General features: G+C 41.7%; 1 protein-coding gene across 6 annotated transcripts in view; it reads right to left on the reverse strand.

The window, feature by feature from the left end:
• LOC115052648 (protein furry homolog) overlaps positions 1-21,481 on the reverse strand; it is a 46,962-nt gene that overhangs the window by 12,907 nt on the left and 12,574 nt on the right. For 4 of the 6 annotated variants that reach the window (XM_029516897.1, XM_029516894.1, XM_029516891.1 and 1 more), the window contains exons 2-39: positions 20,037-20,236; positions 16,689-16,742; positions 15,806-15,945; positions 15,592-15,682; positions 15,330-15,409; positions 15,154-15,234; positions 14,028-14,196; positions 13,615-13,707; positions 13,411-13,509; positions 12,660-12,761; positions 12,284-12,387; positions 11,744-11,852; positions 11,509-11,595; positions 10,915-11,086; positions 10,693-10,825; positions 10,459-10,566; positions 9,780-10,035; positions 9,361-9,543; positions 9,177-9,263; positions 8,377-8,636; positions 7,994-8,183; positions 7,604-7,728; positions 7,088-7,145; positions 6,835-6,926; positions 6,498-6,670; positions 5,924-6,084; positions 5,239-5,349; positions 4,570-4,724; positions 4,092-4,194; positions 3,828-3,999; positions 3,232-3,488; positions 2,987-3,133; positions 2,716-2,884; positions 2,396-2,486; positions 2,223-2,305; positions 1,592-1,742; positions 1,204-1,307; positions 680-865 (exon numbers count right to left, since the gene is read on the reverse strand). In XM_029516897.1, the coding sequence (XP_029372757.1) occupies positions 680-865; positions 1,204-1,307; positions 1,592-1,742; positions 2,223-2,305; positions 2,396-2,486; positions 2,716-2,884; positions 2,987-3,133; positions 3,232-3,488; positions 3,828-3,999; positions 4,092-4,194; positions 4,570-4,724; positions 5,239-5,349; positions 5,924-6,084; positions 6,498-6,670; positions 6,835-6,926; positions 7,088-7,145; positions 7,604-7,728; positions 7,994-8,183; positions 8,377-8,636; positions 9,177-9,263; positions 9,361-9,543; positions 9,780-10,035; positions 10,459-10,566; positions 10,693-10,825; positions 10,915-11,086; positions 11,509-11,595; positions 11,744-11,852; positions 12,284-12,387; positions 12,660-12,761; positions 13,411-13,509; positions 13,615-13,707; positions 14,028-14,196; positions 15,154-15,234; positions 15,330-15,409; positions 15,592-15,682; positions 15,806-15,945; positions 16,689-16,742; positions 20,037-20,156 (5,056 nt within the window). In that variant the 5' untranslated portion in view covers positions 20,157-20,236. The remainder of the gene's footprint in view (positions 1-679; positions 866-1,203; positions 1,308-1,591; positions 1,743-2,222; positions 2,306-2,395; positions 2,487-2,715; positions 2,885-2,986; positions 3,134-3,231; positions 3,489-3,827; positions 4,000-4,091; positions 4,195-4,569; positions 4,725-5,238; positions 5,350-5,923; positions 6,085-6,497; positions 6,671-6,834; positions 6,927-7,087; positions 7,146-7,603; positions 7,729-7,993; positions 8,184-8,376; positions 8,637-9,176; positions 9,264-9,360; positions 9,544-9,779; positions 10,036-10,458; positions 10,567-10,692; positions 10,826-10,914; positions 11,087-11,508; positions 11,596-11,743; positions 11,853-12,283; positions 12,388-12,659; positions 12,762-13,410; positions 13,510-13,614; positions 13,708-14,027; positions 14,197-15,153; positions 15,235-15,329; positions 15,410-15,591; positions 15,683-15,805; positions 15,946-16,688; positions 16,743-20,036; positions 20,237-21,481) is intronic. The other 2 variants (XM_029516893.1, XM_029516896.1) reach the window with 1 other exon arrangement.

The following is a 21,481-nucleotide window of genomic DNA, read 5'->3' on the forward strand; positions in this document are numbered from 1 at the left end:
GATTCCAATTACCCTTATCTGCTGACAGTATTTATTTAATGTGGTGGAGATATAATGTCTAACTACCAAGCAGCTGAGCACCTATCTTCTTTTTGTTCACTTAAAAATTCAAATAACTATAATAAACATGGGAGTAAAAGTGTTCCATCAGTTGAGGAGGGAATGTGCTGTTTGCTTTGGAGCAGCATTATCACTGTGCGGTATCACTGTAAAACAATCACTATTTTTAGCATAAAAGTTGTATTCAAATGGACAAATGGACAAAGAAAACTCTGGACATTTCACAATGTCTAGACAATTGCTAAACAAATTATCGTTGGGGGAAGAGGGGAGTCAAACTACCCTGTCTGAGCTTGAGCAGATGGCCCCAATTTGGGCAAAAAGATAAATATAGCAGAGTGGAATGCTTTAATCAAGACCTTTGATGTATTCCTTTCTCAAAATTGTTTTTGGCACAGCGTCAACATTTTTTATACCCAGATAAGAAACTTATCTATTGTTGGAGAAAAAAAAAGAGCCATTTTGCCTGATTTTGAAGCTTATCTTTGCCTGAAAGAAGAGCAATGTGTCAAATGCCACGCTCTTCTGAGAAGTGTGCCTAGGTCTAAACTCACCATTGTGACAACGCATGAAAACATTTACTGTTGAAAAAGGGAGTATTATTTGCTTTTGTCTTTACCTGAGGGTAAATAATTGGGCTGAGGGCTTGGTTTGTGGGTGAGGGTCTTGGCACAATTGATCTCGCGTGTCTGCAGTAAGACGGAGGCAATGGCCTGGAAGTTGTGGTTACAGGACAAAGTGATGAGCAGGTGGAGGAGGAGACGCTTGCTGTGCTCAAACACCTCTGGACGGTAGTGATCCATTCCTGGAGAAAGGAATAGGCCAGTCGTTACTTTTAAGACAAGATGTTGTTTGTTAAGGCAAGAGTGTCTGTTCAAGTTCCCCTGTCTTGGTTTCACAACATTGATCTCAGAGGCTGTGAAATATAAAACTCTGATATCAGACAGCGGAAACTGAGTGACAGATTTCTACCAGAAGAGAAACTTCAGCTGACTCCTCCAGTTCCTACTTTAAATACATTATGTTTTCTATCAAATTGGACTCACAGACCTCAGAACAGCCTTGAGATTGCATCACATCAAACATGTATATCATTTAATTGCACAAATTTTACAGAGTTGGCCAGTGACAGTGTGAACTTACCTAAAAACAAGGCATGTAGCAGTAAAGGCAGGTGCATGGCCCAGTCCTCTCTGACACTGTGATCAACCACCATCTCCGTCATGAAGATGACTGCTATATTACACCTATTACAGACAAAAAAGAAAACATTTTGTAAAGCCTCTAAGAGCAAATGTAACACACGAGACCTATTGACAGTTCAGTCCACAAAATTAGGAACTTATTGTAGTAGTGCAGAGCTTTAAAATTAAGAATGTGCCTTTAGGTGTGGGGTTATTAAAGATCAACGCTGCCCTCAAATGTCCCTTGAAAGGCTTTAATTGTGACTTGCAGGAGTTTTGACTTGACCTTTTAAGGTGGAGTCAGAGTCAGAATGGGAATGAGCACATTTGGCATGCAGTAGTCTAACCTGTGCAGTGGTCCTCTGGGAGTGATGGTCTCTGGCAAAAAGTCCACCAGCGGAGCCCAACATCCTCCATTTGGAGGCATGGGCAGAGGATGGGGCTGGTTGGCCTCAATAACAGCCATCAGCCAATCAGCATAGGGCGGCAGTGGTTCACCTAAAGGTGACAGAACAATAAAATGTTTAATTCCCTCACACTGAGAAATATACCAAACCGTCGGAGAGTAGACTTTCAATAGCTGCACACTGACAGCATTTGGGCAATAACACACAAGACTGATTTAAATACTTTACACAATTCTGAAGCCTCTTTGAAGAAATAGTATTTCACAGTGCTTTTATTGTTAAATTATTCTTACGCATATTAGGCTGAATGAAACATTTAGCCCAAGAGGGTGTAACAAACATCTTTTTGGGTCACTGGCAACAGTGCAGAGGCCTTGGGCTCAACTATTTTTATTTCAGTGCCAGTTCTCACAGAAGCCTTTTAAAAGCCCCGGGCTGCTCTGCATTGCTCATGCATTATCAATGACATCATGCTAGTCACCACCGTCCCCTCCAACCCAGCCACCCACCAGACCATGAAAAGCCATTTTTTATGTCTGGTATCATGTCTGGGAAAGACAAACCCACTCACTCTTTTCATCATCATAGGATCCTCCAGAGCTGTTGCTGTAGCGTGATTCCAGGCGGTTGTGTGCTCGCATTATGTGACTGAGCCTGAGGTCAGAAAATACATAATCATGACAGGTCTTTCTAATGCTGTAATTAATCAGATGACAACCTTTAAAATCACATTGCCTTTTGTACCTCTCCTCGTTCTCCTTTACAATCTTGGTATCATCTGCGTCAGAAAAGCTCTCCTGACATGGAACAACTGTGTTGCTGCTCGATGTGGTGCCTAAGAATTAAAAAAAAAAAAAAGGCTAAAACAAAAACACTTATATTTTACAGTATGTTTGTGCAAAGTCTACAGAGCATTAGCTTTATCGCCAACAATGCTTCACATTCACCACTGTGAGCTGTGCAGACCAAACAGGTAGAGGAACTGGGACTTCCTGGTTTGGTGATCATCAAATTCAGGGGAAAAAAAATTATTCAGTAACACACACTGTGGTTAAAAGATTTACCTGAAGCTGCTGTGGTGGCCTTGCTTGTGGCAGTGAAGCGATAGAAAGGGGGGCTGTCACAGTGCTGCACCACAGGGTTGACTGGATCTGTTTGTTGTAACTCAAATATCAACTCCTCCATGGTTTGGATGGTGTTGTTCCGGCACAGGTAGATCACCACCTTCTTGATCTATCATATAAACACATCAACAAATGGCAAAAAAATAAAAAAGTAAAAAACTGTAACTGCATTACATTTTCCAGTTAGCCAAAATGATAAAGTGTATCTTACATATGGCAGGAGAGTGGTGTCGCTGCTGACTCCACATAAGCTGATAAGAAACTGTAGTGTAGTCCTCAAGTTGTTGCTCCACTTCTCACTGCTGACTAAAGCATTCCAGGCGTTTTCCATCTCTGGTCCAGGCAGGTCGTCTCCATACTGACCAGAGGTTAATATAAGATAACGCTTCATGTTATCTGCATTGACCTTGCATACCCAATGCCCTGTTTCAGTGCATGGCCCCAACAAGCCTTTACCTTAGCAGTCATGAACATTAGGTTATTCAGAACCATAGACGTGGCCTGCAGGGAGCCCCAGCCAGTGCCCCTCAGCTGGTGTGATGAGCCTGTGCTGGTCACACGGCTAGGAGCTTCATAATCTGAGGTACACGGTGTGAAGACCGGGAGCAGCAGGCCGCTATCCACCAGCTCGATGTTACTGAGCCAAGGCAGGAGGTAGGTCAGCATGATCTGTCTCCCATTGGGATGAGTGGTGGGGAACCTCTGGCTAACCTCTGGAACGAGAGAGAATAACATCAGCGTGCACTGTGGTGTTTATATTCTACAGGGAAATTCAGCATACAATGTCTACTCAGTTTCACCATAAATTCAGTCCTGACTCGTGTAATTCACTCTCAGTGTTTCTGTGGTCAGCAGGGGTGTCAATAGATACATAATTCTGTCAGAGGAATGCTGCTTCGGAGGGGCAGGAGGCAATAATTAGTGGGAAACCACGAGAAGATGACAGGCATGTGAGAGTATTACAGCCGGCTTAAATACCATGGCTAACCCTTCCCTAGCCACACACACACACACACACACACACACACACCATGTATATAATGATTAGCAACCTGAAAATAGAGGAAGCGTGAGTTCAGGGTACATCCTTGCCAGTTGGCTGGACAGCTGAGGCAGGGAGACACTGTACAGAGGTGGCAGTGGACCATGGGTGCCGTAGAGGATACTGCTTGGCTTCTGCTCTGCAATCCTCTTAGAGTACACAAACAACTTAGCTTCAAGAATCTGTTGAAAGACAGAGGGGAAATGTGTCACTGACAGTGTAACCACATTAAAATCTACACAGGAGCACAATACAATGTGGAAATGTTTCTGACCTGCATGAGCTGCATTGAAATCTCATAGATTTCTCTGTTGGTGTCTGATGCCTTGAAGAGCACCAGATTCAGCAGCGTTACTATATCACTCTGGTTGTTTCTGCTAATAAAGCAAGAAAGCAACAATAATGACTATTGAATTATGTTCAAGCATTAAGAAATCAATTATCTGTGTTCCACATAACACTCTGGTTAATGGTCCTTAAATTAAGCAAGAGGGAAAGGCCAAAAATACAGACAAACAGGGAGCTCTCTAAGAGGATTAGCCGAGGTGATACTGTGAAGTCGAAGCTAATTTATCAGTGGTTTCCTCACATTTATAAGAAATGTGGATGATCCAGAAAATACATTTTCTCACCCAATTAGGCAAATCATTGTTTAACTGCGCCTCAAACATGTGGCTCAAACTACAAACAAAGACAGGATGCCAAGTCTTTATGCTTAGAGAGATGACAAAAAGATTGTCAGATTGTTGTACCTAGTGCCACAGACTGTAGCGATGGCTTTGAAGCAACCTGAGGTGAGCTGGTAGGAGCCTGTGTAGCAGCGGTCCACAGCCCAGTTGAATAGGTTGACCTGGTCGGCATTGAGCTCCAGGAGCAGGATGACGACTTCACAGCCAAGTTGGTGTACCTGAGCCAGAGCCAGTTATCAGCACAGACTCTCTTGAGTCTAACACGTCTTTAATTATTATTATTATTTTTAGATTTTCTGTATTTTCTTTAGTTTAGCATTATTGATTATCTGAGGCAAAATCTATTTAGAACAATTCATGGATAGTGTGTAAAACGATTCTGGCAGCTCTGCTTCTTTCATGTAAAAAATATGATCATTACATTTTCTTGGCTGCCTGCTCAGTTAATGCTACTCCTTGAGAAATATAATGAAAACATTGCAACTTAAAGTCAGTGTTTTGGGGGAAAAATGTATAGAATAAAAATACAGATAATATATCCAGCACCACTATAAACTGAAATTAATATTATTATTTTATTTATTGCCGGCACTCCCAGAAGATAAAGGCGAGCGCTTGGTGAGGCCCACAGTTGTGCTTTTACAAAGCAGGCTTCAGTAAGCAATCAGACGGGGGTTTCTGGGTCAGCTCTTTGTTTAAATGCATCATGGTAATAAAATTTTGGCTGCATACCCGCTGATCCTGGCAAGCAAGTATATTATCCAGCCACTTATAAAGGTATCCATCTGGCGAGAGGCCAACGTTATCAAACACAGGCCCGCAGCACAGCACAGCAGACATGGCCTGGAAGAACAAAATATAATAAAATGTTCAAGGTGCCATATTGTATAAAGAGAGATGTCCATGTCTTCTTTGATGATAAAACAGGCCTATCAAATATCTGTGAAGTGAAAATATCAGGATGCTCAGGACATAGAAAAATATGGGATGTATTCAGAAACGGAGCCTTAATACGAACCCTCGTGGCATCTGCAACTTTTTGACATCAGCGCAAAGTAGACACTTTTAGCCATCACAAAAAAGAAAAACACTGGGACCTTTAAGTTTTTAACACCCATGTGACTTTTTACCCAATACCACTAATCCAAACCCAGACAGATAAAAAGATTGATCACCCTCGCTCTTTTGATTACTGTCCGCATCACGAGCATTTAATTTGAACTTTTACACAGAACAATCAGATTTGATACAGACTAAGAAAATATATCAAAGCACAATCGCAAAATGTGCATCAATTTTCATTTCAGTGTCTTTGACAGTGGAGAACATTAGACTTAGGCAGGTAAGTTATAGGTGTACTAATACAATTTCAATAAAGAGTGCATGCAGATCAGTAGATTTCTTTTGGTATGTCTACCTTTAGGGCACAGTATTGATATCTTGTGATCTGGTGATTCCTGTCACTATAGCGGTCCAGAGGAGTGAACATGATGCTGAAAGGGCCAGCCCACTGACTGAAGAGGATGAAGAGGTGATGCCGCAGGCTCTGCTGTGGAAACAGGAAGCGCCTGTGGTGCACTAGGCAGGGAGATGAGGAAAGCTGTTATTGGTGCGCTCAGTGAGGGAATGAAGAGTCAGCTAAAATATTCAAGTATATTAACCTCATCTATTAAAGACGTGTTTTCCAACATGCTAATAAGATGTTGATACACATTGACAGATCATTAGTTATTCACTGGAGACTCATGATTGCTTGGCAGCTCATGAGTCACCTGCTCTTGTGTGCTTGTGTCACTGAGCGAGACTATTTTTCGAGCTACATCCCTTACGGTTTGTCTAACTCAAGATCAATCTCAAGAGACGGAAAGCCTATTATATGATTCACAGTCCACAAATGGATGACAAGGACAGGTTGGCTGAATCTTTGATATAAAAAAATATTTTTCATTTCACTTACATTTCAGCTGGGTAAAGGATTTTTTTCTAAGTACCTGGTACACACTGGATGAGGTTTGCCACCATGGCACTGAAGTGAGCTCGGATGTCCTTCAAGATCTCAGAGTCTTTATCATTCTCAGCCTCCAGCACCATCCGGGTTAGATCAACATACTCCAGGAACAGAGCGCCCAGCGCAAGGGAGTCACGTTCCAGGGCTCCATTTGTACTGAGGCATCACAAAAATAAACAGGGAGACACCAAACACATAGTGCAATATGTAATTATAAAACATCTTATATCAACATTTAGCAAAATGTCAGTGTTGTGAAACCTGGTGCCAACATAATTCTGGGCTGCGTTAAGCTGTAATGTGTCCTGTGGCACACTAACCTGTCACTGATGACACCTGCATCCGCCAGCAATTCAAAGATACGCAACAGCTGCAGTCTCAGCAAGTCTCGCCTCTCCCGGCGCTTCTTATTCTACAAAAGTCAGATCAGTTGTTTATGGTGCCGGCAATAATACCATCAAAAATCTTCACTTCAGATTTCCTGAATTATGCCAGCTCACCAGTGTGTGACTGCATCAGTAGCATTTGAAGGAACAAACACTAATGCAAATTATGCAAATATGGCCAACCAACCTCAGGCCGTCTTTCCAATGCCTCCTTCATTAAAGGATGTAACTCCTCCACAAGTTCCCTTTGTACAGACAGAGAAAGATAAACAGCAAAATGTTAAATATAGACAACTAGAGCAAACATTTAGTTCAGCTGCCAAAATGAAGCTCCAGCTGAATTAATATATTTTCTGGGAAAAAGAGATTTCAACTGAAAAAAAAAAAAAAAAAACTACTTTCAAAGAACCAAGCTGCAGCTGTTAATGGAAACAGCGCACCACTCAACTGTAAGCCTGTCTTCATCTCCATTATATAGCCACACAGTTCAAGGCAGTCTATAGAACAGATTATATTATAACGTCTGTTTCCTGATTTTGTCTCATTTAAACAGAGAAATATGAAACTGCACCTTCAATCAGTAGTTCAAAACCTCATCTTAAAAACCTCTTTATTTGTAAGGGAACAAATTGAATTGAAACCAGTCTGTTAGGCAAAAAAGGTGCTTTGCAGTGTGACATCTGAGACACCATCTCTGATATACCTGAACACAAGGGAATTGGTGCGACCAAAGCCCAGAACTAATGATTCTGTCAGCTCAATGCTCTCTGCTCTCATCAGCGGAACCAACTGTTTCAGAAGCCAAGCCACAGATGGGCTCCCGATAACCTGAAAAAAGCAAACACATGATGGTTCAGTCAGCCAAATGAATCTCTCGCTCTGCTTGAACATTAGTACTTACACGAGGATGCACTGATATTAAAAGTCCTCACAGTTATTAATGTATCAGCTTGCTGTTGCATTCATGTAAAAATTGCTTGTGTGCAATTTCAAGTCTTTGCGTTTGACCATCAACAAGCTCTGCATAAATACCTGATCCTGGAGAGAAAGACCACTCAATATTAATGAGGGCAGAAGCCAGGTAGGCAGCTACCTTGTTATCGTAGCTGACACCATTGTCAGGAGCGGCGGACACAATTTCAGGTGTTGATGCTCTCAGGTGACCAGGGCTCATGATACTGGGCTTGGCCACCCCAAAGCAAAGGATCAGGTAATTTCGCCACAGGGTTACGTAACTGTCCCCACTGCCTGAGCTGCTGGTCTTCTTTGCATACACTGGATTACTGGTGAATCATTCAAAAGGGAGATATGAATAGATGTTTTTCTGTTTGTTTTTTTTTTACAGGAAATCTCACAGTGGAATTTTTCAAAGGAAGTGGTATCAGGTGACTATGCTGAAAACAGGAACACACAAAAAAGATGAATGAGGTGTCCTGTGGTCGCTCCTGAATTCAAAGCAGTGGTGAGGAAACTTACGTTGGGTCTACCAGGGGCACAAGCATCTGCATCCGTGTAAAGGCATAGGGCCAGGCGTAACTGAGAGCTGTGGGGCAGTGCTTGGGCAGGTTGTCCTGTCGGAGGAGGCTGTAGACACACAGAACCCAGGGGTCCTTCACAGACTGGGCAAAGATCCACACGTGTGAGGGGCTCCTGATGTCATAATGACTGTTGACAAGGAGGGCGTTCCACTCCACTAGCCACTGAAGGTCCACAGGATGGCCAGCTGGCAGCGTGGCCTGCAAAAAAGTAAGCAGCACGGCAAGGGCAAAGGTCAGAGGTCGTGCCTGAATTAGGTATCTAACTAAAGACCTTCATCTGTCTATTCAACCTCATGTTTGAGGATAATGTACCATTTAGGGAAAACCCAAGTTAGATATATTTAGAAAAACATTTCGATAAAGCATACAAAGACATTTACAGTATTATCCCCATCATAATTAAAGGCCATGCTGACAGAGTAACGATTATATAAGTCAGAAAGCCAACAGCTGCTCAGTTCCAGCTGTTTATTTGCTTTTTACATGTTGGATAACTAAAAAAAACATTTACTGTTTTCTAAATGAGATTCCACTTGTGGTTAAATTATTCAATAACCCAGTTTGAGTTCGCACAACTCATGAGAATCTGAGAACCATCTGTAAGTGAAGCTACATGAAATTTGGATACACTCCAAGAAAAATGTAAGGGAAAGTAAAACACGGGCAAATAAACTGCAAACACATGTCGATAGAGACTGTGGCTTTCTGTCGGAGAGTCGAGCCACACAAGCAACTTACTGTGTCGGAGACGGCAACGTTGACGAAACTTTCGAGGATTACAGGGCTGAGCTGATCCATAATCTCTATCATTGGTTTATCATCGTCCTGCGGTCAGCCAAAATAAAATCACCATCTGCAAACCTCAAACAGCAAATTTCAGCTTTTTTCTGTTGCCGAGTTTTTGTGCTCTCTCTCCCTTTACCTCAGTCTGTCCAATGGCCATAAAGAGACTTCGAATCTCTTTCAGTATGGCGATGGCAAGTCTGCGGGTGCTCAGCTGGCAGGAGCAGAGCAGCACCAGTGCCAGTCCCTCCACAGCGTGCAGCACGGTGGAGTGAGGGCCTCGCTCTGGGGGTATCTTCAGACCTGAGCTGGTCTGCAGCAGCTGCCATGTAAAGATCAAAATAAAACAAAAGCTGATTTAAAGTTTGGATAATTAAAATTATGCCTTCAATTACAGTTCCAATTTCACTGTCATTTATGCATCGGAAATTTGTAACATGGTTTAGGAAAGGTGTTAGCATTAGGATGAATCAATAAAACATATACATATACAGCAATGACTCATTCCTGCCTGTGAAAGATGTATACATGTGTCATAGTTGACACAAAGGTGTGTACCTCGGCAGTGTGTATCTTAGCAGTGTCGTAGCTCTTCCCTGGGGCAGCCTGGGTGAGTTTCCACTGAGTGAGTAGTTGCAGCAGTAGTTTGAGAGATGTGTCTAACAACCCCTGGTGAGTGTCTTGGACTTCACGTAACAGGAAGTTAGTGAATCCAAACAGGACGTCATCACGCCAGTCTGAGAAATCCACCAGCAAGCTTTGCAAGGAATTCTGGGCTATGAGTCGAAGCTCATCATCCATGTGGATTGTTAATCTATAAAACAAGACAAATACATTTGAAATCAAGTTAATTATTTACCACAAGTGAGTGGCTTTCATTACATATGGATCCTGACTATTTCTTCTACATCCATCTGTGGTCATGCAGAAACAAGCCCAATAACTGCAAGTATGCGTTTATTACTTTAATTGCTTGTTCAAATGTCACTTCCAATGTCCCACAATTCTAAATCTTCTTTTGATAATACAAGCCATGAAGAGTGACTAAACAAAACTCTGTGGTGTGGGCACGAACTGGGTAAGCTGGAAACACAGGTCAAACTGGATAAGTAAAATCCTGTTGATGTTTTTAAAAACAAAACATGAATAAAACTTGATTACACACTCAGCTATTTGTCTTGTCATGCAGCCATATTGTCAGATCTAATTATGTTGGTGTCTCCATCAGGTGACTTACCGGGAAAGCAGGTCTATGAGCTCCGGCTTGGACATCCCATCGGGCAAGATACGAGGAATGGCAGCAACACAGGTTCTGAACAAATCAATCTTGGGCTTCCTTTCACCCCTGAGAAGTTGGAAGTTTAAATTTAAATTTTACTGTGACACAGAGTTAAGTTGAAGATGATTTGGCATGTCTCTGCCCAAGCTTAACATGCAGAGACAGAGGCTGATGACAGAAACAATGACATACGTAATCATGTCTTCAGGTTCCTTGTTCAGCATCTGAGCATTAGTCAACATCATACAGCGTCCCACTTCCTTGTCCAGGTGTCTGAGGATGTTGTCAATAGCCTTCCGCACATTAAAATAATACTGTGACATTCCTGGAGAAGGTGACAAGAGTTTAAATCAAATTTGCTGTGTTATGCTGAAGAGAGTCTGTGTGATATGAGTCTGCAAAAGAGTAACATACCTATGACTTTGGCCTCCTCATCTGTCAGCGTTTTGCTCAGGTATGTCTTCTTTACTCGGAGTGTGTTCCCAGATGGCAATGTGCAGCCGGTATTGGGCATGGGCGGCTCGCCGTCTTTCTGCTGCAGTTTATCGGCTATGACCAGGAATGCTCTTAGACCAATATTCATCCTCTGAACAGAGAAGAAACTTTTAGTTAGTTAAATTAAAATAAACACCTCAGCAGAAAAAAAAACTACCAGCTCCATCATTAGTTCCTCCATATACAGAAAGTTACTAAGCAACAGTAGGTAACTACAGGCATTTAGCAGTTTGCTGCTATAAAAACGGAGTGAAATGTTGTAAGCATTGAGTAAGTAAACATACAGTTGACCATTTGTAACTGTATATGACTACTACTCCCCTTGAAACGCCAAATAATCAATCAAATTGATGAGAAATTATATCACAAGCACAGGTCTATAAGTAGCAACTATAACCTTGATTTTCTGCTCTTTCCTCTAACTAATATTCTCAGGAGACATTATCAAAGGAGGAGAGGCAACATTACATTTTCTTATAAACACATACATGAATACATACAATGAATGCATACCTCTGGATTTAGACCAAAAGCTTTTGCAGGTTTTCCAACACAGAGAAGGTCATAAATAATTTCTTTCATGGCAAAATCAAGTCTTTCCTGCAATGACATGAGATAAAATGTAAATTACTTTTTGTTTTTTTATGAGATAATGTCCTGAAACTCACTGAAGGCCCGTTCCAAAGATTTAGATTAAACAAAATATGACTGAGACTTCTCCATAATGCAGTGCAGGACTTGAGTTTACCTGAGCAATGAACTGGATGATCTTAACAAAGATGTTGAGAGGCATGTCTCTTGGTACCACACTCCGAGAGCCCTTGGGGAAAAGTGTTGTTACAATGGTGTTGAGGCGACTGTGGACACAGGGGAAAGAATACATTAAAAGCTTGACCTTGGGTTGACCTTGTGTGCTGACAATAAAGTCTGTATACTGCTGATAAACCTGTTGGCCACCAACACTAACAGTGTGGTGCGACCTGACCCAGGGACTGCACTAGGACAATACCTCTTTCTCCAAATGCTAATAAAGTCTCTAAGACGGAGACCAAAAACATTTTCATAGGTATTTTCAGCAGAAGTTGAACTATTCAGCTTAGAACCTTCATCCACATCTCACAGGTATGAACTGATGTATAAAAACACAGTGAAAGCCACTATTTTAACTGTGCGAATGATGAAATTAAAACCTGAAGTAAAAAAAATAAAAATAAAAATAAAAAAAAAATCTAACGAAATAGTATATTATGATGACTTTGGCTGAGTTCACCAGCACTGAGATATTTACCCTTGTGTTGCAGTGTTGCTCTCACACTTAATTCTAATCATGTAGACCCACAGTAGTCGATACAAAGACTCCAGTGCAACACGAGCCATTTTAGGGTCTCGACTCTGTAATAAAATCATGGTTAGAGAGGAATCAATAGCAGAGCCATGTTGCAAAACCTGGCAGAGATTCCAGCATTCAACGCCGATGAGAAAAGTTAGGTCAGGTCAATATAACCATGTCAGGTGCACATACACATACAAACAATGATGCATGATGACGAGAGATTCTTTTTGACATCTCAGATATTGGTGAATATTTTTGTGCGACAGGGACAGGGAACACGCAGAACAAATCCAACTGTATTCGGAAGTGAAGGTGGCTTAGGAGAAACTACCTTCAGATTTGAGAGGCAGGTGTTGAGGAAGACATGCCATCTGTTGAGGAAGAACTGTTTCTGGCTGACACACAGCAGGCACGTCACCAGCGGGTAAAAAGCCTGTGCAGAGAGCAGAAGGTGTTTAGATGTCTTTTATCACATGCAGCACTGTTAAAATAGTGTCACAGTGACAAAAAAATACGTTGAACGCTTTCAACTTTGACATATAAAATGCTTTGTCCTTCAGGAATACGGGATTTTCTCTGAACCATATCTGTATAAGTGGAGTTTAAGATTCAAACCAGTTTTCTTTTGAGGATTTAATGATATGTTGTCTTTTTGTTGTTTTTTTTTTTCTTTTCCTAACAATGCATCACTTGTAAAATGTGCCTTTTAACCAAAATCGCTGCCTCAGGGGAATGTAGTCTATAAGAGCAGGCTGCTATTGTCTTTGTATTTTACTGTGAACCACTGTGGTGAAATGCTTTACTGAAGATATTTTAGAAGGAAGGGACACAACATACGCTTATATATAATGCACCAGTTTCATGCTCAGTTTTATGCTTTTAAATGGCAGCCTGTCTTTCCTTATGAATTATTTCTACTGCGGCTGCCGGCGTTGCAACAGAACTTTACACAAGAACTTGAAATGCTTGAGGATTCACAGAGATCACAGGCATCTAGACAATGTAACCATGCAGCCGAGGCTGTAGGAAAACCAACAGGACCAATGATCAAGGACAGTGTGCTGTCTAGGAGGATGACTAACCAATGAGTGCTTCTTTCTGGAGGACAAGTCCAAGGTGGTGTCGTACAGACTGTCCACAAAGTTTCTCAGGCAGGGCACATTTACCTCATTCTTCACGGCCTGGGACAACATCACACACAAGACACAATCTTCGTCAGACGGGTCCTCTTTCCCCATTTAAATCAAATATTATGTAATACACGTAACATGCAGGAAAAAACTTACAGCTGCAACAGGAACCAAGATTTCAACAAAAAGACCAGCCAAAGCATGCTTAATGTCTTTGTCCTTGACTTCCAGGAAATACTGCGCACACTCCTGCAGAGAAGAGTTGTAAATGGGTTTAACACAGCAAAAACTTCAAATCTACTTGAGGGTTTATAAGGCCCTCAATTGCCTGACTGAAAAACAGCCTTAAAGCTGTAGGTGTATGCCAATGCTGGTTAAAAGACATTGTCAATGTCAAAGGGAAAGTACATTTTCTACATAATTTTGATGTAAGCCAAATTTGAAGTCAGGTTTGAATACACACAACTAAATAGGAAAGCTGATAAATGAGGGGAAACATATCGTAACATCTGATCTTTTTGCACTACCAGAAAAGCCGGGTCCTGACGGAAGTATTACGTCTGTTATACCTGCATGAACTGAAAAGATGCTTCAAAATCCTCCACAGGATACATCTTAATTCGGAAGAACTTGACCCCCATGATGAGGCTGATGGTACTCTGGACTACATATGGACTCTGCTCTTTCTGCCGCAGCTCCTTCAGCTCAGTCATAAACTTCTTCTTCACAGCAGGAAACCTGAGAGAGAGAGCGAGCGAGAAAAATATATTCTATTTAAAGTTGTGTCTGCAGATCTCAGCCAGACAAATCCCAAATCAGCACTTCCACAAAAAAAGTTCCTCAGCTCAGGGTCGTGACGTGGAGAGAATACAGTGACAACATATTTCGGGTGCACTGCTTCCAAAAATATCACCCCCCCACCCCTCACCCTCTACAGGCAGACTGGAAGTCTGTGCCCCAAAATGAACTCCTCATCCAGCACCTGATCCCTCGCCCAAATTGAACCAGCAAAGGGATTCTTCAGTGGGTCTAAATTTAGAAAATAATTCATCATGAGAGCTCATGTGAGCATCTCTTAACCTTGTCCCTTCTGGCTAGTACTGTACTTGTAAGAAAAGGTTTCCAGCTGTTTCTGTGTATTTGTTCTGCATTATTTCTACAGAAACAAACTGTGACTAAGAAACCACCATCAATCTCTCAACTGCAAATCCCAGCTGAATTAATTAAGTTCATTGTGGAACTCCTGACCAACTTTCCTCCTTTCTTGACCTCAAAACAAAGACAAGATCTTGACAAACGCCTCTCAGTGAAGTATCGCCTGCAGGACAGTAAGCAGAGCACACTTTGGATGGGAGGTATGCCATGTGTTCACAAACCATATCTCTATTTTAAGGGTTTGTTCCTTGCTGTGATGATCTGAAAACTTCAAATAAACAGACATCAATTTCCAGTCCTAGTTTGGTGTGAAGGGGTCCTGTCCAAAAGGGTGCTGTCCCTTCAGTATGTTCCAGTCTCCTGAACCTGGGAATGTTTTGCACAAAAGCCCCAGCAATGATAACACACCATCATTATGTGGCATAGCACCAAATTCCAATGGAGCAGAGAATAAGATGGAAAAGAGAACAAAAAAAACCCAACTCTGGTTAATTACATAATTGCACTTGTGTTTTTGTTTTTTTTTTTTTTTTTACTCACTTTGACTGGGCTAATACTCCTATGACTTCAGCATAGAGGTCTGCTACAGTGTGCATGTTGCCAGTGTTAGGACCATGATACCTGTGAGAAACACAACAAGGCAAAGAAAAACAAACCCTCAGAGAAATTTCAGATTATGAAGGAACCAACTTTGACAGAAATAGACAAGGCCTTACCCCTCTTTGTATCTAAAGTGCTTAAAGGCTAAGTTAATGACTTCATTGACCAAGCTGTCGAGGGCCGGGTGGAGCGGCATCTGGTTCAGAGTTAGGAGACACAATTACTGTTGGTTAAACGTTCAATAACACATCCACAGACTGTCAGCCATGATAAGACAGTAACTCGTGACAGCACTGCTAAGCTGAGTGGGTCTCATGTCATAAAACAGGAAAATGGGATGAAGCAGCGTTTGTGTAGTACAGACTTAAGTCAAGTCACCTGTTTCAAAACTTCTATAAGTACAAGAGAGAAGATGAAGTCAATGGCCAAATCCCTCCGTTCAAGTAGATAATCTCTCTGCTGCTCATCGCTGAGAGAGAGGGGAAAAAACAAGAGCAATGGGTCTGTACAGTGCATGTGAGCGTCATTGTTATTTCTTCACGTTTTCTAATGACACTTTGCTACATGTTGAAATGAACTGAGCAAGTCTCACTTTTTAGACTTGGTGTTGGCTCTTGGTCGGTACTCGTGCAACTCCTCCTCTAGTCCATTTTGTCTTTTGTACCAGTCGAACAAAGTGCGCAGGATGGAGGGGAGACAGTACTCTGCCAACGAGCTCATGGCGCTTATCAACTGGAGGAACGAGACATACATGGTGAAAGTGGATGTTTGTGTTTAGCAGTTAACATACCAAAGGGGAAGATACCAATCAGTGTTCCCTTTGTTTATTTATGCAGCAAAATAGAACATAAACTACAACAGAAGGGAAGAATTCATTTGCATTTATATTTATGTTTTCATGTCTGTTTAACAGATGAGCCATGGCCCAAGGCTACATAAAGGGAGAGAAATAAGAACGTAGGGTGAGCTGGTCCACCGAGGTGCCCATGGGGCGTCCTCCCTCAGTCTTGGGGGAGGGAGAGGGAAAGGAAGGAACGGGCTGGGCACACAGGAAGGGAGGAGAGTCTGGTTGGGCCAGGGAACACAGCAAGCCCTTCATTCAGCACAAGGCTGGAGAAGAATCATGGCTCTGTGTGGCTGCTGAATGGCCTCACGCAGCAGCACAAACACACCCCTGTCACTGTGAAATGGCCCTCTCTGCAGAGCCATAGACCTGCTCCACACACCTAGTGCAGGGCCAGTGCCAGCTCTCAGAGTAAACACTCCTGTCCTTGACTGGATCTCAAAGACCTTCTGGGATGTGAGCAGGGCTTTCACCCATTAGCTCTTTCATGTTACAGTGCAGTACATCTAATCTTGGAGCAGTCAAATGTGAAAACTGACTTGCCTACATTCTCATAGAGGGAGACGAAACAGTTAAACATAATACTTTTATGTGAGTAATGCAGTAAAAGCTCATAATCCACAACACTTACTTGGTCAAACTGAGGATCTTCACCCCTCTGTAGAGATTTGGTTAATGGTTTTTCCTGAAAACAACAAAAAAAAAAAAATTGGTATTCTTGATAGATGTCCCAGTTCTCTGAAGTTTGGTCTGAAATTCATAACTCTATCCACCCAGTTCCAAGAGTGTGTGGAGTATTTTTGAACAGGGACTCATTACAGTCCAGCTAATGGGAGAGCCATCAATCAGTCTGTTACCCAGCATGAGCAGGCAGGGTCTGATATTAGAGATGAGACATTCATGACAGCTCCCATTATTAAACTCCTCTATCATCCAAGATAAAGGCCTTTGTTGCTGAATTAAACATGAACCTATCCACCTCCTTAAACATTGAAATATTTGATTTTTTTTTCTCATTTATTAGCTGCTTTAAGATGTTAGTAATAGGTTTAACGAGGCAATTCTTTGTTTGGTTCGTGTAAGAGATGGTCAGGAATTCTGCCGCTAATGCCACAGTACCCTGACATATGAAAACAAATCAAGCCACTGTACTACAAATAGTTTGAAAGGCTGAATAGTTTCAGTGAAAGTCATTCAAGCTTCAAAAATGCTACCTGGTTTATTTTGTACAAATGAACTACCTGAAACACATAATTTGAAATCTCCAGGGAAATGTTGACAAATTAAGTTGAAGTCTAAAAAAGAAAATTGCTCAAAGAGAGTCAATGTAATTTTGAAAATAAGTGCAATGCAGCTTTAACAGAGGATGCTGCACAACAGAATCATTTATTAGCAAATGGATCAAAAATACACAACAGTAGTATTTCAGAAGCATATTTAGTCCCACGATTATGAACATGAACCACAAAGCACCTGATCCATCCTCACACAAATCAAGATATCTGCTACTCTGCTCGTCCAGATCTGGCCCACTGCTGCTTCAGTGGCCAGACAGCAAATCACTGCACATCACTTATTTGATGATTAATCCAAAATAGTGAACTGTCTGATTCCTCTGACATTGACATTGCGTGGGCTGATGGTAATGTCACTCCCTCACAGCTGGAACGCCAGCTAAGCTCCTTGCACTGATGAACCTTTTAGTTTTTGGATAAATGCTTGCATCTGAGGAGCCCATCTGTGCTGGGATGACAGAAAAAATACATGCCTCTTGCACTGTTTGGCTTTTACAGTCACAAATCTGTATACGGCCGATACAGCAGCACTGATTGCATTCAAACAACCTTTCACATTCCCACATTTTTCTTTTTCTTTTTCTCCAACTTAGATATAACTTATGTTCTCCCTTTGAGTGGAGACTATTTAAATGGTCTTCTTTATTTGATGTATAAACTCATTGAACCACAAGGCTGCTCTAAAACAAATCACTTTGCCAGTTCTCCACAGAGAGATGCATCCTCTCTGCCATTCTCCAGAGTTACACTGTAACCAGGGGCTGCACACTTTCCCTGTGGTAATTAAGACTTCCCTGCAGTCAAGGCCAGTGACTAACTGCTTCCTATAAATCACACTCCCTAAAACTGGAGCCCATCTGTCCACAACAGTCCTTGGTTAACTGTCCTGCTGTCAGACCTGTAAAGCTGCACGACAGTGTGTGTGTGTGTGTGTGTGTGTGTGTGCGCGCGCGCAAATGTACTTTACTTGCAGTCTGAGAGATAGTTGCAGGTCATTTTTAGTTGACTTTCAGGTGGTGAGTGGTGCCCATATTAACACACTGACTCTTCCCTGTCTGCCTGACTGTCCGTCAACAGAATTATTCATGGCAGCTGTTGCTGGCCCGATCGATAAGCTCAGACCCAGACTGGACAAATATTCTCTCCAACAATTTAGTGGCAGCATTTACCTTCAGCCAATTTTCCAGCATGTGCTCATCAGTCATAATGTTAAAACAGAGAGCAAAAGACCACAATGAGAGGGTTACTGATCGTTTCTAAATATAAATAATCACATACTGTAATCATTTGACCGGTCTTTAAAACATCAGCCAACAGTGAAAAATGCCCATTAAACAGTCAAAACAGATATCTTAAAATGTCTTGGTTTGTTGTACCAAAGAAATCAAAGAAATTTGCAAAGCTATAAAACAGAGAAAAGCTACTTGGTTTTTTGCTATGAGAAACACTTCACTGATTATTATTACTAATTAATGTTTCTGTTGCCGTTCTGTAAACCCTACTTCTCATAATCCCAGTTTTTTAAATTGCAACATCAGAATGTGAGAAATGGCTGTAATTCGAAGACAAGGGCATAAGGCATATTTTAGCTTTTAACAGAAAAAACTGTAAAATACAGTTGAAAGGATAATCAATATACCATTTGACAAACACATTCCCTAATTATTTTGATATTTGATTAAACGTTTCAATGACTTCTGTGACTTTCTTTAGTCATCATTACTTTTTTTTTTATTACGAATTTTCTTTTTGTAGACTGATTTTATAATCCCTCTGGTTCATACCATCACGTCAGACAACTAACCTCGACCCACTGCTCTACACTACATGGCTGTAAAATGTTTAGACAAGTTGCGAAACGATTTTTTAATAATGAAACATGATCAAATATTAAGCTTACATGACCACAACTTTACCCAGGGCTCACCTGATGTTTGCAAACAGTGTTACTTATGCTATGAGGACTAGGGCTAAAAATCCCACGGTTTGTCCCCTAGCTGCTGGAGCCGCTGCTTGACACAGAACTGCCAGTCATCACCAGACAGCAATTAAATATGACAAGCTAGTTAGCATCTCTGGTTCTGTGCCCAAGAATTGCCAGTCCAAAGCGTGGACAGGAATATATTACTGTAACATTTCAGCTGTTATGAGCTTCATTAGCAGGAGTCAGGCGGCCTACTGTCAGATGAGCAAATTATGATGGGTCATAAATCAAATCACAGAAGTACTGGGGTGTTATCAAACAGTTGCAGAATGGTTGGAGAATTTTCGGAATTCTTCGAACAGTGTTTGTAATTCATTGCTGTCAAACCAGCTTTTGTGCACCTGACCTTCCGTCTGACCCTGTGATAGTGGTCACAACCTGCGGGTCAAGACACCCGGAAGAGTCACAAGATGAGCGACAGGACAGAGAAGACTACATCCAGTGCTCACTACATCCAAAGTTCCAAAGTTTTCCTTTACCGGTTTCTTCACACATAATCCAATTTTACAAAGATCAATGAATTATTATCTGCTACAACTGCACTCATTTTTCGGCTGAACTATATGAACATCAAACTTACTCTGAGAAGGTTTTTGTTACAGAGCAGCAATGTCTCACTGCTCCCTGGTAACAACAAAAGCCTTTTAAAAGAAACTTTGACAAAAGGCAGAAACCCTCTGGTGTGACTCTGCCAACTCACCAGCGGCTCAGCCATGATGATGCGGATCTTGCGCTCGGACACAGTGGTGAAGTTGGCGAACAAGCTCTTGAGGATGTATTCGCCCGGCTTGCTCTCCGGGTCAATGCTGATGGGCATCATGGTTGGGGGACCTTTCTCTCCCTGAGGACAGCAGATTGGAGGGATGGGGGGCTTATTGTATCCGTTCCCAACGGGTGATGCTGCGGAAACGACACAAAAAGCAGGGGATGGGAAATGGTTTTGTGAAAACAAGCATTGCCAATTCAAACACAAATGAGGGGGACAGGATAAGCCACACGTCTGTTTACAAAGAGAGATCCCCGAACATGGTATCAGTAAGAAGTTTCCAAACATGGACTTAAAGTTCCTAACATGTTGAACATTCCGCAGGGAGACTGCCCAAAGGGCACCAGCTTGCCCTGAGCGTGCTCCTTCTTTCCTATTGCTACAGTCAGCACAGCGCATATGGAAAATAAAACACCACGGCTTGCAGCTGGTGTTTTCATTTTGTACTTAAGATGTCATTGCCCTTTGAGGGAAGCAAAAATCTTGCGCATGTGACCATTCTTCAGCCAGTGTTATGATGTGGCTCACGTTTAATTGTGGATGGCTTATCTGAGGCCATAATGTCCCCTCAACTGTCGTTAAACTTTACCTCAGTGTACACACACAAATGTGCTAATATAGTGAAGAACTGCATACAAACATCTCATTAAAACTGTGAATTTTCAATTTAGCCTGAAACTTAACAGCTCCTCACCAACACAGTAACCGGCATAACTTTGATGTTTAAAGAATTCAGTTCTGATTTTGAGATGACATCAACAGACTTGCCGCCTCACAATAAGAAACACATTTTCATTTTCCAGCTACTGAATTCTGATTGTGCAAACGCACGTGTGGATGTGTGTGAGGTCATGTAGTAAATAAATGGGACAGAACAGAAATCACAGCCACAACAGCATATTAGAGACGGCACTGTGTCAAAGTTGCATGCTGAAAATCAGACTCTGTGTTCAGTGTCATTTTGTCTTCTTTGCTGTTTAATCACACGTAAAAAAAGAGATTACAGACTGTAAAGAGAATACGAGTGCTGCATCTATCTGCAAAAATCACAGCATAATAATGAAAAATCTCTCTGAGACTCACGCACAGGAGTCATTTCTGAAAGGCTAAACTATTGGGAGTTGAAGAATAAAATGACTGATTTAAGCCTAGATACAAGAGCTTTTAGCTCTGTGGACGTATGGACAAGAAGTCCTATGCATCATATCTATGCACACATTTAGGTATAGTGTGTTTCACTTAGATAGAAAACTAGAGAATGTATTAGACATGTATTAGAATGAGCTGTTCATTTAACATGCTCGTGCAGATCAGAGACTGAAAGGATAAACAGCTCCAACAAATGACCAACTGCTTCAGTCTTACTTATTTACAACTGG

The sequence above is a fragment of the Echeneis naucrates genome, chromosome 13 (assembly GCF_900963305.1).
Source record: "Echeneis naucrates chromosome 13, fEcheNa1.1, whole genome shotgun sequence".
Taxonomy (NCBI): Eukaryota; Metazoa; Chordata; class Actinopteri; order Carangiformes; family Echeneidae; genus Echeneis; species Echeneis naucrates.